Source organism: Carcharodon carcharias, chromosome 10 (genome assembly GCF_017639515.1).
Source record: "Carcharodon carcharias isolate sCarCar2 chromosome 10, sCarCar2.pri, whole genome shotgun sequence".
In the NCBI taxonomy this organism is placed as follows: domain Eukaryota; kingdom Metazoa; phylum Chordata; class Chondrichthyes; order Lamniformes; family Lamnidae; genus Carcharodon; species Carcharodon carcharias.
The window spans coordinates 136718112-136734482 of NC_054476.1; the positions used below are offsets into that span (position 1 = coordinate 136718112).

General features: G+C 45.1%; 1 protein-coding gene across 1 annotated transcript in view; it reads right to left on the bottom strand.

Annotated features, from left to right (window-relative positions):
• Positions 1-16371, bottom strand: part of rasa4 (RAS p21 protein activator 4) — a 338871-nt gene that overhangs the window by 263941 nt on the left and 58559 nt on the right. Inside the window, exon 5 of the mRNA XM_041198466.1 lies at positions 7262-7391. Within this exon, the coding sequence (XP_041054400.1) occupies positions 7262-7391 (130 nt within the window). The remainder of the gene's footprint in view (positions 1-7261; positions 7392-16371) is intronic.

The following is a 16371-nucleotide window of genomic DNA, read 5'->3' on the forward strand; positions in this document are numbered from 1 at the left end:
GTCACGGGTGCTGCTGGTCACGGGTGCTGCTGGTCACAAGCGCTGCTGGTCACAGGTACTGCTGGTCACAGGTGCTGCTGGTCACAGGTGCTGCTGGTCACAGGTACTGCTGGTCACAAGCGCTGCTGGTCACAGGTACTGCTGGTCACAGGTGCTGCTGGTCACAAGCGCTGCTGGTCACAGGTACTGCTGGTCACAAGCGCTGCTGGTCACAGGTGCTGCTGGTCACAGGTGCTGCTGGTCACAGGTGCTGCTGGTCACAAGCGCTGCTGGTCACAGGTGCTGCTGGTCACAGGTACTGCTGGTCACAAGCGCTGCTGGTCACAGGTGCTGCTGGTCACAGGTGCTGCTAGTCACAAGCGCTGCTGGTCACAGGTACTGCTGGTCACAGGTACTGTTGGACACAGGCATTGCTGGTCACAGGCACTGCTGGTCACAAGTACTGCTGGTCACAGGCGCTTCTGGTCACAAGTACTGCTGGTCACAGGCACCGAGTACCCTAGCACCAGTGTAAATTTAAGCTATGGCAAAATGCTCATATATTTAGATTGGGCTTTATCCATTATAAATACTTATCTAAGATTTTCAATTGCAAAACATTCTATTATAAAGTATGATATGAGAAGTAAAGTCTGTGCACAGTTTGTATATTCAAGATGTGAAATTTTAAGTACAAAGATAAGTGGGTAACTAACCCTTGAGTCACAGAAAGAGCAACCCAATACTTGGCAGTAGCTGTACTTTGATAAACCTCACATGAAATTGTTTTAAAGCTGGCCATTCAACTAAGAAATGGCAATGCCAAGATTCAACAATCAAAATGTCAAATCCAAACCTGCTTTGTGAAAACCAGGCCACTCGAGACCGATTTATAAGCAAAAAATATCTGATGTTCATCACTTACACGTTTTATTTTTCAAAATGTACTTTAATACTATTTATGGTGCACACATCACTGCCACTAAAATGCCATGTTGCCTTTGTTCGATCACCTCATTTCATGCCTTCAAATCTTACAAAGAAGGAAGTGAACAATGCTGCACTTCATTGTAATTAAGGAACCAGTTACTTGACTTCTGAATTTGGACAGTATAAAGGCTTGCTGATTAATCTCTGGACTTTATTCCCAGTTAATCTGATGCCTATCAGGATGGGCAGCAGAATCAAATCTCTATTTCATTTCATGGTAAGCTGTGTCTTGTGTCAGCAGTGATGAATTACAATTAACAGCTGATGACTCCGAGATTTGTTCAGCATAAAGTAGCCGATCTGAAATAGCCAGAAATATCTGGGACTGGATCTGCCCTTTCACACTGCAGTGACTCAATTAAGATAGCTGACGTTTACCATCTTAGGGGAAAGCTGGTGGGAAAGGTCAGAACAGACTGGAGAGTGAACTCAGACTCTAATGTCTCAGGGTCCTAAATCCCCAACTCACAAATGAATAGGATTTGAATTGCATTTTAATGTGTATCCATAAGTCTTCATCTTGAACACATCCCGAGAAGGATTTTCTTTATATATTTGGCCTCAGGATGTGGACGATACTGGCAAGGCTGGCATTTATTGCCCATCCGTTGCTGCCCTGGGGAGGCAGTGGTGAACTTTGCTTTGGTGATAATGCTCTCACAGTGGTTGTAGGTAAGGAATTCCAGTATATATCCTCACCGGTGACGAAGGAATGGGAGACGCATGTTAAAATCAGGATGGTGTGTGACTTGAATATGAGATCACAGAATACAAAGTCCAATTAGTAAAGATAACATGTGGTTGCTAAACTGTACTTTTACTGCCTTCCTGTGTATGCTGCTTCTATATGTGAGTTAGACATCAGCAGATTAATGTCCAAGTAAGGACACCCACAGAGGTATGTATTTATCCCCACACATACTCCACCAGAATTTCTAACCTTTTATCTTGTCCAATTCAAGAAACAACTGATCTGACTATTTTCAAATGCAGTTTAAAATACTATTAAAAATTAAAATACAAATTTGGACAAATCCACCGACAGACAGCAACACACAGAGTTAGTCATAAACACCCTGCATCTCATTCAGTGCTGACACTTATTTTTCTACAAAGGTGGTCCTGGATTAAACATTAACAAGTCAAAGCTTTCAAAAATAATTTAAGAGTAAATTTTCCAAATGTTGTTTCTTGCCAGGCAAGTCTCCATATCAAGAACTGGTAATCAAAAAATTCCCCCTTAAATTGCCACTGATACAACTGAAATTCCTAAAACATCTGCATGGAAAATGGCTGAAACCAAATTAGATCCTCAATTAAAGGCTGGGCATTATCACTTAATAGAATAGCCAAAATGAGAAATAGCAAAGACACTGAACAAATATTTTGGCCCAGATTTTCACTACAATAGAGAGGCTCTCTGTCAGGGCAAGAATCCCAGAATGGCCGAAAATTCGAAGTCCCACCCTGAACATAGCATGTTGCATTTTTGCAAGGACTGGGAGTGGAATCAGACCAGGGTTCATGCATGCACAGTTTACACAGGCAGCCGGCCACCTAAATTACCAGCTGTCTCCGCTGAAGTGGCAGTTTCGTAGGCCAGGAATGTGAAACTCGGAGTGTGCAGATTAGATCAAGTAAGAGGTGGTCTGAACTTGGTGGATTTGTTTAGCCAGCATACTCCTTTTTAGAGGTAAGATGCCCCTTTGGATATGGTTTCAGGACGCCTTTGGGAGATGTAAGACGCCCTTTGGGATTGTTAAAAATGAACATGGTCATGCAGTTTTCATGCCCAAACTCATTGGAACGGTCCAGCTGTCAAAGAACTGTCAAGCTGTCAATGAATTGTCAAGTTGTCAAGAAGCAGTCAAAGGTGAGGTGGCATGGAGGCATATGGGCAAAGGATGGTGGATTTGGGGCGTGGATTGGCATGAGTTGGCACTAAATTGGCATCGGGGCTATAAAGGACAATGGAGATGTGAGAGTGAGGGAGCATGAGGATCCATGGTAGGGGGTAGAGGGGCATGGGTTTGCATAGTGAGTATGAGGGGCCATGGGGGTGGGTAGGGGGTATGAGGTGACATAGGTTAACATGGAGGGGGAAAAGGGAGTGTGTGTGGGGGGGTGGGTGGGTGAGTGGTGAGGGCTGGATGGATGCTTTTAGTTTTATTCTTTTGTGAAAGTTATTTCATAGCACAGCCATAACACAGAGGCAGGCCTTCCAGCCAGCTCACCTCCGCAGCTGACAGCCTCTGTACTCTTTCCGGGGGCAGCGGGCCCTACTTCCAACGCAGCCTGTGCTCCTGGAACAAAACTCCGACCTGTGGGCAGCCATTTTTAAAGGTCGTGTTCATAGAGCCAGAAATTCTCCTGTCTCTGCGCACCCAACCCAGGAGCAAAAATCTGGGCCTTTGTATTTGTCTTCACAGTAGAATTCAGAAGACACCAGAAATAGAGGGTAGCCTAGAGACTAATAACAGTGAGGAAATTAAGTTAATTAATATCAGCAGAGAAAAAGTGCTGGAGAAACTCAAGGGCCGGGACTTTATGGCCACATCACAGTGGGTGTAGGGCCATAAAATGCGGCGAGCCATTCTAAACGCCATTGGCTATGGCGGGAACATAAAATCCCACTGTCGTAAAATTCCGCCTAAGGGACCAAAAGCTGAAAAGTTCCAAGGGCCTGATGGCCTACATCTTGGATGCTAAAAGAGATAGCTCCAGAGATAGTGGATGTGCTGGCTATAATTTTCCAAATTCCCTAAATTTTGGAATTGTCTCAGCAGATTGGAAGCTAGCAAATGTAACACAGCTATTTAAGAAAGGAGAGACAGAGAGAAAGCAGGAACTACAGAGCAGTTAGCCTGACAACAGTCATTGGGAAAGTGCTGGAATCTATTTTTAATGAGCCTTAACAACCCACTTATAAAGGCACAAAACTATTAGAACAAGTCAACATCGTAAAACAAAAGGAAAGTCCTGTTTGACAAATTTCTTCAGATTTTTGGAGGATGTAACTAGTACTGTAGCTAAAGAGGAAGCAGTTGATGTAGTGTACCTGGATTTCCATAAGGTATCACACAATAGGTTAATACACAAGTTAAGGGCATGTGGAGTTGGGGTTGATATATTAGCATTGGTTAATAGAAGGAAGCAGAGAGTAGGGATAAAAGGGGCATTTTCAAGTTGGCAGCCTGTGACTAGTGGAGTGCCACAAGCATTAGTGATGGGGCCTCAGCTATTTACAATCTATAGTAATGACAAAAAGTCAGAGAGTAATGTATCTAAGTTTGCTGACGATACAAAGCTAGGTGGGAATGCAAGCAGTGGGGAGAATGCAAAGCAATATAGATAATTGAGTCAGCAACAAGGGAGCAGATATAATGGGCAGGGTTCTACGCGCCAGCAAGTGGTGGTGGGGCCCGCTCGTCGACCTGTAAAATGATGCGCAGTGATGTCGGGGGGGCCATTGACAGAGTCAATTAAGTTATTAAAGGACCTGCCCGTCCAACCTTAAGGTTGGTGGGCAGGCCAGAAGACCCGGTGCAAACTAGAAAAAGCATGAACCTCATCCACGGGCGGGATGAGGTTTCATGTAGCTTTTAAAAAATTTTAATAAAGTCGTTTTGAAAATTTTGGACATGTCCAAACTCATGTGACATTGTCACATAAGGGGACATGTTAGAGAAATTTAATTTTTCTATTTTAAGGTTTTTGACATTTACAGCCGATCTCCCTGATGCAGCATGTAGCCTCAGGGAGATGAGTGCGCTCTTTCGTGCATATGTGTGAAAGAGTGCACTCTCGATCTTGGGATTCCTCCCTAACAACCCCCCCCCCCCCCCCCCCGCCACACACAGGAAGCACATAGCACTTCCCTGTGGGTGTCACACTGGGCGGGCCTTAATTGGCCCGCCCACGTAAATTGGTGCCGTGCCTCCATTCGGGGGCACCAATCGGAAGTTCGCCTGTGCGCACCCACCCTTCAACTTCCCCCCCACCCCCAACGGGGGGGGAAAATTCAGCTTAATGTGTATAATGTGGGGAAGTGTGAGGCTTTTCACTTTGCTCATAACAACAGAAAAGCGAACTAGTTTTAAAAGAGTGGAACTTGTGAATGTTGATGCCCAGAGTTACTTGGCAGTACTCATACAGGAACACAAAAAGTTACAGGTACAGCAAGCAATGAAGAAAGCAAATGGCATACTGGCCTTTATTGAAAGGGGTTTGAAGTACAAGAAGAAAGAAGCCTTGCTACGGTTCTGTGAGGTTTTGGTATGACCACACCAAGAATACTGTGTGCAATTTTGGTTTCCAAGTTTAAGGAAGGATATACTTGCATTGGAGGCAGTACAGCGAGGGTTCACTAAATTAGTCCCAGTGATGAGAGGGGTGGCCTCTGATGAGAGGCCGAGTAAATTGGGTCAATATTCATTGGTGTTTAGTAGAATGAGAGGTGATCTCATTGAAACTTTCAAGATTATGAAGGGGTTTGACAGGGTAGACCCTGAGAGGTTGTTTCCCCTGACTGGGGAATCTAGAATAAGCGAACACAGTTTCAGGATAAGGTGTCAATAATTTAGGACTGCGGTGAGGGGAAATTTCTTCACTCAAAGGGTTGTGAATATTTGCAATTCTCTACCCCGGGGGGTGTGGATGTGGCATCACTGAATATATTTAAGGTTGGCATAGACAGATTTTTGGTCACTTGTGGGGTCAAGGGATTTGGGGAGCATGCAGGAAAGTGGAGTTGAAGCCCATGATCAGCCATGATCATTTTAAAGGGCGGAGCAGGCTCTAAGGACCATGTGATTTTCTCCTGCTGCTTTTTCTTATGTTCTTACTTTCTTACAGTAAGTACTGTGTGGTCAATATAACAGGATTTTCCATTTGCTTACAAACAAAAGATTCATATCCAACCTTTACACTTTATAACACTTCTCCAAAATATAATTGCCTCCACGATGACTAAGCAACAGTTTCTTGGTTATGAGCAAAATAAAACCTTTCAGTCTCACACACACACACACACACATACACAAACACAAGCACACACATACACACACATAACAAACACACACACACCAAACACAGCTAACACACACAAGCGCGCGCACACACACACACAACAAACACACACACACAGCTAACACACACACGCACACACACACTAAACAACAAACCCACACACACACAACACACACATAACAAACAGCAAACATACACACAACAAACAGCAAACACACACACACACACAACAAACAGCAAACACACACACACAACAAACAGCAAACACACACACAACACACAACAAACACGCACACAACAAACACGCACACAACAAACACGCACACAACAAACACGCACACAACAAACACGCACACAACAAACACGCACACAACAAACACGCACACACCCCAAACACAGCTAACACACACACACACACACAACAAACAACAAACACACACACACCAAACACAGCTAACACACACACACACAACAAACATACACACACCAAACACAGCTAACACACACACACACATACAACAAACACACACATACCAAACACAGCTAACACACACATATAACAAACACACACACACCAAACACAGCTAACACACACACACCAAACACACACACACCAAACACAGCTAACACATACACACACACACGTACACAACAAACAACAAACACACACACATACACCAAACACAGTTAACATACACACACAAGCACACACACAACAAACAAACACACACACACCAAACACAGCTAACACACACACCAAACACACACACACCAAACACAGCTAACACACACACACACACACATACACAACAAACAACAAACACACACACCAAACACAGCTAACATACACACACACAAGCACACACACACCAAACAACAAACACACACACACCAAACACAGCTAACATACACACACACAAGCACACACACACCAAACAACAAACACACACACACCAAACACACACACACACACACACACACACACACATACACATAGAACACAAGCACAAACAACGCAATTCAATTAAAAAAAACATAAAACACACACCATTTTTTGACTGCAAGTATAATTTGTCTTCAATCCTTATTTGACACAAAGCCAATGGTTCCCTCCTGCACTTCAAAGTAGTTTAAAGCCAGCTGGCCCATGGGAAGCTCTATTCATGAACACTCTTAGCAAGAGGCACTCCAGAATGCATGTTCCAACTGCGCAAGAGTTCAATCGGTCATCTCACAGACACTTGGTTCATTTCACCCTCCTTACCTTGCTTCAAACACATGGCAACGCAACTTTCGTGTTGAGCTGTCACCACAGATCTCGATCTGAAGATGGATCTCCCCCTGGACCTCCTCATCCGGGTCAATTTCACTCAGGCACATCCAGCTGTCCACACCTAAACAAGCAAACAAAAATAGTTCAGAGGGCTCGCAATGTAGGAAAAGCAAGATGCACAGCTCATAGAAACAGGAATAGGCCATTCAGCCCCTTAATCAGATCATGGTTGACCTGCACCTCAACTCCATTTTTTATTCACATAATTTCATAAAGGTGATGTCAAATTGACAGTAGACTATTACAGTTGGCCACGGGTTATAGACATTATAAGCGCTCCCTAATCTGCACATCGATACTGTTCCCATTTAAAATTCAAATTTCTAATGCGATTTTATCATTTTAATTTTGATTTGCTCATCCAAAATGTGGTATAATTAGATTACACAATATAATCCATATTACAAACAACACTAACTTGAGATTTGGAGGACAGATTTCCGTCTCCCAATGGAGGTGCGAACCAGTTCATGAAATGCTGAACTTTTTTTTTTGCTGGAGAAACAAATTTCCATTGCCTTCCCCACCCCACACCATTTTCATGTGGCCTCTTCACAGTTCAGGAAGGTCTTGGGCGCAAAACACACACATGCACCTCTTCTGAGGTTGGGGTCCCCATTGTGAGGACCACAGGAAAATTGTATTTCACCCCACACACAATTTTCATGCACTGGTGTGGTTTTTGGAAGCCTTAAAAAAACACATGTCCTTGGAGAGTTCATGACCACAGGAGGAAGCCTGCTAAGGAGTGGGGAACATTCTGAAAAGTAAGTGTAAAATGTTTGACATCTTCAAAAGCCACTATTAGATTCTGTATTGTAATGTAGATGTGTTTTTAATGCAGTGATTCTTCAAAGGGATCTTCCTGCAAAGGGAAGTTGAACCTTACATTGACCACCATTGTGTAAGTATTGCAATGTATTACAGGACTTTTTCTATTGAATGAAGTGCTTCAATGCATTAGAAAATATAAAGTAAAAATGCCATGTCCGCCTCTGCTGTCATGCTTTGTGCTATGATTTAAATTGACTGACAGCTCTGATTGTTTAAAAAACCCTACTTTTGAAAGTTGAAGAAAAGCTATGCACCTGCTCCTCGCCATTGATTGACAGGCATTCTGCTCTGAAATAGAAATGGGACACCATTCTATTCTGTCAGTTTCAGGCAATGTAGCTGGAAGCTTTTCGTTATATCAGCTGTAGCCATTATGAATGTTTGGCTTGGTTTCAAAAGCTGTATTTGGCTTCAGATCAGCAGATGGTCTATTGATCCAAGAATGATTGACACTTTTAAAAGGCTGTAATAACAGGATATGCCTTTTAGGTAGTTTCTTTCTTGTTTAAAAACCTAATACACACTTAAAGGATTACATTTTTTTGCACTGGAGTAGTTTTCAATATTTTCTGAATTATTTTAAAATAATTCCCATTGTTGTTGCATAGCTCCTGATGACTGTATGCGGTGCATAACGTGTGAGACTATGAAAGATATATAGGGTTCATGGAGGTGGAATGAGCGATCCGAGGGACATGGGATGACATGGGCAATGGTGTTGGGTGAGGGGGTTGAGGGACGAGGTTTAGGGGACAGTTAAATTATGTTGGGAGCTGGGAGCTGCTGTGTTGGAGAACCAAGGTGGGCCTTCTTACTAGACCACCTCCGCACTCACACTCCTCAAAAATTTCATCACAGCTCACAAAATGAGCCCAACAACTGTGTCCCAGGCAAAGTCATACGTGCATTTTGGAGGATGCAAAATTAGGCAAAGGCAGGTTTCCCCAAGCCCACGGGAAAACCCAGTCCTTGTTATTTGCCAGTTATCAAATCAGCCTAATTATGGGCGATAAATCACACCCCAACATTTCTGATCATGATAACGCTACTTCCTGCTCAGATGTTGCAAGTCTGGCTCTCAGCCTCAAAGGGAGTATTCAGCCTTTAGCTCTCATCTTCACACTGACACCACAACTACAAGGGCTGATTCTACCATCAGGCATTTCCAATGTGGAGTCAAACTCACAGGTAGCAGTATGATACAAAAGAGTCAACCAAATTGCTGTGAGCCTGGAGTCACATGTAGGCCAGATAAGGACAGATTTCCTTCCAATATGGTCATCATTAGACTTTTAATTCCAGATTTTTATTGAACCATTTGCTGTGGTGGGATTTGTATATGGGTCCCCAGTTCATTACCCTGGTCTCTGGATTACTAGTCCAGTGACATTAATACAGCCTCCCTTGACATCAAGGCAGCATTTGACTGAGCCCTAACAAAAGTGGAGGCAATGGGAGCACTCCCCACTGGTTGGACTCATAGCTAGCACAAAGAAAGATGGTTGTGGTTGTTGGAGGTCAGTCATCTCAGCTCCAGGACATCACTGCAGGAGTTCCTCAGGGTAGTGTCCTCAGCCCAACCATCTTCAACAATGACCAGTGAACCAATTGGGTTTTTATGACAATCAACAATGGTTTCATGGCCATCATTAGAATTAATTCTAGATTTTTATTGCATTCAAATCCACCATCTGCTGTGGTGGGATTCGAACTCAGGTCCCCAGAGCATTACCCTGGGTCTCTGGATTACCAGACCACTGACAATACCACTATGCCATTACCTCAATAAAAAAGATAGCGCAGTACCAGAGACTGTGGTCCCAAGGTGTCTAATTCTCCACCAATTTAAATGATATCGCCTCTCAGTCAGAAGGTTGTGACTACAAACACCCCACTCTGTAGATTTGAGCATATAATCCAGGCTCGTACTCTGGTGCAGGACTGAGGGAGTACTGCACTATCATGGGTGCTTCAGATGATTCATTAAACTAAGGCCTCAGCTGTCCTCTCAGATAGATGTAAAAGATCACATGGGACAATTTGAAGGACAGAGGACAGTTAGGAGGAGCTGCCCCCGTGTCCTGGCTAACATTTATCCTTCAACCAACATCAGCAAAAAGAAAATTCCAGCCACTATCTCTTTGTTCTTTGTGGGACATTGAGAGTGAACATTTGCTGCCACATTTCCTATATTACACTAGCGACTGCAGTCCAGAAACAATTCAGTGGCTGTAAAGCACTTTGGGATATCCAGAGGTCCTGAAAGGCACTTCAAAAAAGCAAACTCTTTCTTCTGATCTTTCCTGGGTTTAACCTGTCTCTTCAGGTGATCCTATTATACTGACCAACAAGAGAAGAGTAATACAGCGCAAGTGTACTGGGCAGCTAACAGCCACTGGTTCGGTTGTGTGAATTGTATTCAGATGTGATTGTGAGCTGAGGTACAGTGATGCTAAATTTTACCAGCCGCTGTGGAGATATTCCCCACTGAAACCACTAAAATAAATAAATGTTTCGCCAGCAGCAAAACTTCTGTTTAGTGCAGAAGTAGGACATTGTGGAGGGGTGGGGAGGGGAGGACGGGTGGGAGGGACAGGGAGGGGGGGGGAGGGGAGGACGGGTGGGAGGGACAGGGAGGGGTGGGGAAGGGTGACAGGGAGGGGAGGGTATGGAGGGGTGAGGAAAGGTGGGGAGAGGAGGGGAGGGGTGGGTGGGGGTGAGGGGGAGGGGTGGGGAGGGGTGGGTGGGGGTGAGGAGGGGTGAGTGGGGGTGAAGGGGAGGGGTGGGGAGGGGTGGGTGGGGGTGAGGGGGAGGGGTGGGGAGGGGTGGGTGGGGGTGACGAGGAGGGGTAGGGAGGGGTGGGTGGGGGTGAGGAGGGGTGAGTGGGGGTGATGGGGAGGGGTGAGTGGGGTTGAAGGGGAGGGGTGAGGAGGGGTGGGTGGGGTGATGGGGAGAGGAGGGGAGGGGTGGGTGGGGGTGACGAGGAGGGGTAGGGAGGGGTGGGTGGGGGTGAGGAGGGGTGAGTGAGGGTGATGGGGAGGGGTGAGGAGGGGTGGGTGGGGTGATGGGGAGAGGAGGGGAGGGGTGGGTGCGGGTGACGAGGAGGGGTAGGGAGGGGTGGGTGGGGGTGAGGAGGGATGAGTGGGGGTGAAGGGGAGGGGTGGGGAGGGGTGGTGGGGTGATGGGGAGGGGTGGAGAGGGGTGGGTGGGGGTGAGGGGGAGGGGTGGAGAGGGGTGGGTGGAGTTGAAGGGGAGGGGTGAGGAGGGGTGGGTGGGATGATGGGGAGAGGAGGGGAGGGGTGGGTGGGGGTGACGAGGAGGGGTAGGGAGGGGTGGGTGGGGGTGAGGAGGGGTGAGTGGGGGTGACGGGGAGGGGTGGGGAGGGGTGATGGGGAGGGGTGGGTGGGGTTGACGTGGAGGGGTGGGGAGGGGTGGGTGGGGGTGAGGGGGAGGGGTGGAGAGGGGTGGGTGGGGATGATGGGGAAGGGAGCGGTGATGGGGAGGGATGACCGGGAGGGGTGTGAAGGGCAAGTGGGAGTGAAGGGGAGGAGGTGTTTGTCAGCAAAAATGGGGAAGAATGTGTTTGCTAGTGTGCTCCTGTGATTTAAAGTCACAAGAAACTATCCAATGTTTTGAATTCACTAAAGGTTACAACTGCTGATTTAAAGCTAAAATGCAATCAAAAAACTTGAATTAAGAAACTTTTAATTAAGATAGATAGGCCAAATGTTAAAGAATTCGTTACTATAGTAAAAGGTTCAATTAAGCTTCCTGTTAGTGAGAGAGTGGGATAATCATCCTGTGTGAGTGTTATAGAATTGATTTTCCAAACAATTTTTCTTGGTGGAAACTTTATTTACAAGACAGCAGCCACGTGTGCATCTAACTCTATAACTAAAAAGGACTCTCCCCTCGAGGCTCCCCACTCTGCTAACTCATTGGTTTACACAGATCATGTGATCTTACAACACCGGGTTATTCTTAAAGCTACAGTCCTATGTTTATCAAAACTATAATTACTGCAGTGAGAAAGTGTCAAAAATCACATAATATTGGCTACATTCCCACCAATATCTGCAGATGGTCGCTTAAAAAGTAGGTGTATCTAGAAAAACAATTTTCTGTTTAGAGTAGCCCCCTATCTCTCTTGTGAAAAAAATATAAAGCCAGCCATTTTGCACCATGAAACAGTTAACTGCATGGTTGGGCTGAATTTTCCAGACCTTTTTGCGGGGTGGGTGCAGACCCGGAGATGGAAGGGCTGGTTAGATGGTGTGGGAAGAGGTCGGGAGGGGAGCCCGATGTTTGCCAGCCGCCACACCATATTGCCTGTAATAGGAAAGTTCACAATTTGGACACCCACCCAACTAGCTAGCTGGGAAACTGATCCAACCTACACCCTGGTGAGCAGCTGGCATGCCAGCCTGTGCCAATGTTTGCATCCAACCTGGAGACACCTGTGGTCAGTCCAGTTCCTGGCATTCAATTCTCACCAGCTGGAACCCATCACGCCTGGGAGTCCAATAGCAGCTGACCCATTTAATTTTGTGGGTAAAGTTGATGCAGTGTAACAGAGGTCACAGGTGTTGGTGTCTCCCTGTCCCTACAACTCACTAAGTGTTCAGTAAACAGATTAAATAGAGTGCTGCAAAGTGACATCAAGGAGAAGGAAAAAATTCAATTTATGTAGCCTTACACAACATCTCAAAGTGCTTTCCAGCCAATGAAGTACTTTTTGAAGTATAATCACTGCCGTAATATGTGGGAAATGTGGCAGCCAACTTCCGCACAGCAAGATCCCATGGAAAGCAATGTGACAATGATAGATAACCTGTTTTTTAGCGATGACAGATTGAGAGGTAAATATCGGCCATGATATTGAGGAGAACTTCCTTTGTCTTCTTCAAATAGTGCCATAGGATTTTTGACATCCACACAAAAGGGCAAACAGAGCCTAGGTTTCATGTCTCTTCTGAAAGCCGGCACCTTGGACAATGCAGCAGTCCCTCAGTGGAGTGTCAGTTCAATTTTGCGCTCAGGCCCACAGGATGGGACTTGAACCCATAATCTTCTGACTGAGAGGGGATAGTGATAGCAACATATCATAGGGAACACAAATTTCAGGACATACTTTAACTGTAGCCTTCGAGTATTGCAGAATGTCTGGGTGCTATTGGATAAACAAGCACTGAGATGAATGATTGTCGGTTGATATGCAGCATGGGTGAACATCAGGAAGAAAATTTATTGAAGCACAGGCTGGCTGTCAAAACTGACAAATTCCTTAGATAAACAATCGGTCTCTTTGCTTGGTACTGTCCAAACACCTGGCAATTTCTCTCAGTTTGTCTGCATAGTCTCGTGTTCATGTTAAGGGTGTGAATACTGCACTGTTTAAAGTGTACTGTAGCGTTACTGGGAAAGTCATGGTGGAGTGGAATGATAAACTGCACCACTGCTTTTGGCAACACCATCGCAACCTGCCAAAAGCCAAGCTACACTCACTGACCTGCCTCCACTCACCTGCTGGCCAGTGTGGCTCATTTTATGAATTAAAATGGCCACTAGGCAAAAATAGTAGTAGAAATCAGGAATTCTGTCCCCCAAAAGACTGTGGATACTGAGAGACAATTAGAGCGTTCAAGTCTGAGATTGATAGATCTTTGTTAGGTATGGGTATCTAGGGATAAATAGAGTTTAAAATAGAGTTGAAGTATAGCCAGAATCTAATGGAATAGCAGAGTGGGCTCGAGAGGCTGAATAGCCTAATCCTGTTCCTCAGGTGCTGCTCCAGACACAGGCAGTGCTGAAAAGCTTCTCACTACCCAGAGCTGTGACAATTGTTACAGATGAAGTTGATGGGAGTATGAAAGATGCAAGGAGTAGTTTAGACTCGGTTCTGATGGAACCGTTGGGAGGATGGGTACCCAGCTCCATCGGGGCTGCTGGGGTCGTGGAAAGTTAGTTCTGGGGGGGGGCGCTGCATGGCCAGCGATTTATGAGCGCCCGACGATTGCTAGCATTTCTCCCTGAAAGTCTGTTTTCGTTTTTTCAGTGCTTCCCCCAAGCACAGGTAAGGATCCTGCGTGTAGGGTTACCAGCCATGGCCAAGCGGAACCAGCAAATGTTCGATGGTAATGGCGGAAAAGCTAGAACCTCCCGGGGCAAGTCTGCTTACAGACAGAGGAACATTCAGGAAAGGGAATTGGGTTTTCTTAACAACACAAGAGGAAGGCAATGGGAAACCACCATTGTGTTCTTTCCCCTGGTCATATTGCCCATTGAAATTGAAAATGGGAGGGTCCTACGGGCAACTGCTGAAGAAAGTGCAAGACTTCAAGGCATGGGGAAATGAGCAGAGGATCTGCCCTTAGGCAGATCACCTACAGCTAAAACCCAATAAAGAACACTCTGAAAAGCTGCTGGCAAGCATGGGCTGACTTCTATATTGTGCTTAAGGTCTGGAGCACTTGCTCGCCAATGACCAACCTGTCTAAAGAAACATAAAAGACTTATTTTTTTATTTTAAACCTACTAAAACACACTAAAATTTCACTAAAGAATAATACTGCAAACCCTACCATCTGCATTTCAATAGAGCATCAGTTATAAGCACTTAACCCAGTTTCAGCAATAAAAAAGCTCTTAGTCACTTTTCATTTTTTTCAGTAATTCATCACTTTGTATGCTGTTAACAAAGACCATCTTTCCAGTTCCTCTGACACAAATTGTGCTAAATTCTTTGCTACATAATGGTCATAGTGGCTACATAATTTTTCAAAGAGATAAGAAACAAAGGATTTGCATTTATATAGTGCCTTTCATAACCACAGGCTGTCCTAAAGTGCTTTACAGAAGTCAGGTACTTTTGAAGTATAATCACTACTGTCATGCAGGCAGCCAATTTTCACACAGCAAGCTCCCACAAACAGCAGACATAATGACTGCTTTAGTGATGCTAGCTTGGAGATAAATGTTGGGCAAGACATCAGGGAAAACTCCCCAGCTCTTCTGCAAATAGCGCCATGGGATCTCTTACATCCACCTGAGAGGGCAGACGGACTCTCAATTTAATGTCTCATCCGAAAGGCAGTAAAGTACAGGTCATGCTCTACTCAGCTGCCTCCCAAAGTGGCAATTGGGGTCCTGTGTACATCATTGGTCCCAAGCTGCATCATAAAATGGCTTACCACATGAAATAGGTGGGTGCTGCGGAGTGGTGTGTCTATATGCAAATTGGGAACAGAAACTAATTGGCAAGTTTTCCCTGTGACTTTTTGGGTGCTCCCAGCATATTTCTGCTAGTCAGGCGTAGTGAAAACCTGCCAAACCCATCCCCACCCTACCTCAATGTTCCTCGAGCATCTGCCAAGCATCTCAGAATGCCAAGTGAACCACCGCCAGCAACAGTCACTTGAAAGCACGCAGAAATGGATTCCGAAATACAATGTTATGAAAAGAAGGAATGTAACTTAAAAAATTGCATTGGAGCATTGACCTTGGCTATAGGCCTTTATTCAGGAACTCGGTTTCTGGGGCGGGGTGGAGATTTTTTGAGTTGTGTGCTTTTCTGATGTTTTGTGGATCGTTGTGTGTGAAAAAGCCAACATTTGTGTCGGAAGCCAGTACTGGAAGGGCTGCTGGCAATATGAGAACCTGCCATGTCAAGTGGTTCTCCGCTGTCCAACCTTAGCCACATTGCTCAAAATCAGCACTAACAGGGACAGTTCCAATAACTTAGACGATGATTCTAACCAAAGCCGTGTAACTGTGATGGGAAAACACTTCTATGTCTATTTCTTCGCACATTGCACCTTTTTAACCCAGTGTTTAAGGCTAGTAAAGGACATGGAAGGAATTCAAATGCATGGAAAAAAAATTCCTGTGAAATATTGGTTGCGTTTTGGGAAAAGTCCCAGATGGCAAGTGTGTCCAAATAAATTGTCCATAGGTTTGACAGCTGCTTGAGTTTTGAGGAACTGTTTATGTGAGGGTATCATACTCATTCTGTGGCCATCTCCATGTTTAACAGTGATTCATTGTCCTGAGATTTTCCCTCGCTCTTATGTCACACCATCATTCCTCTCCATAAATCACAAACCCCAGCTCTGCCAATAGTCTGTGCATGTTTAACTTGCTGCGCAGCATTTTTTCCATGAATCTCCACCAAAACTATTCTGTTTTCCATTGGATGTGTCCAAGAATAA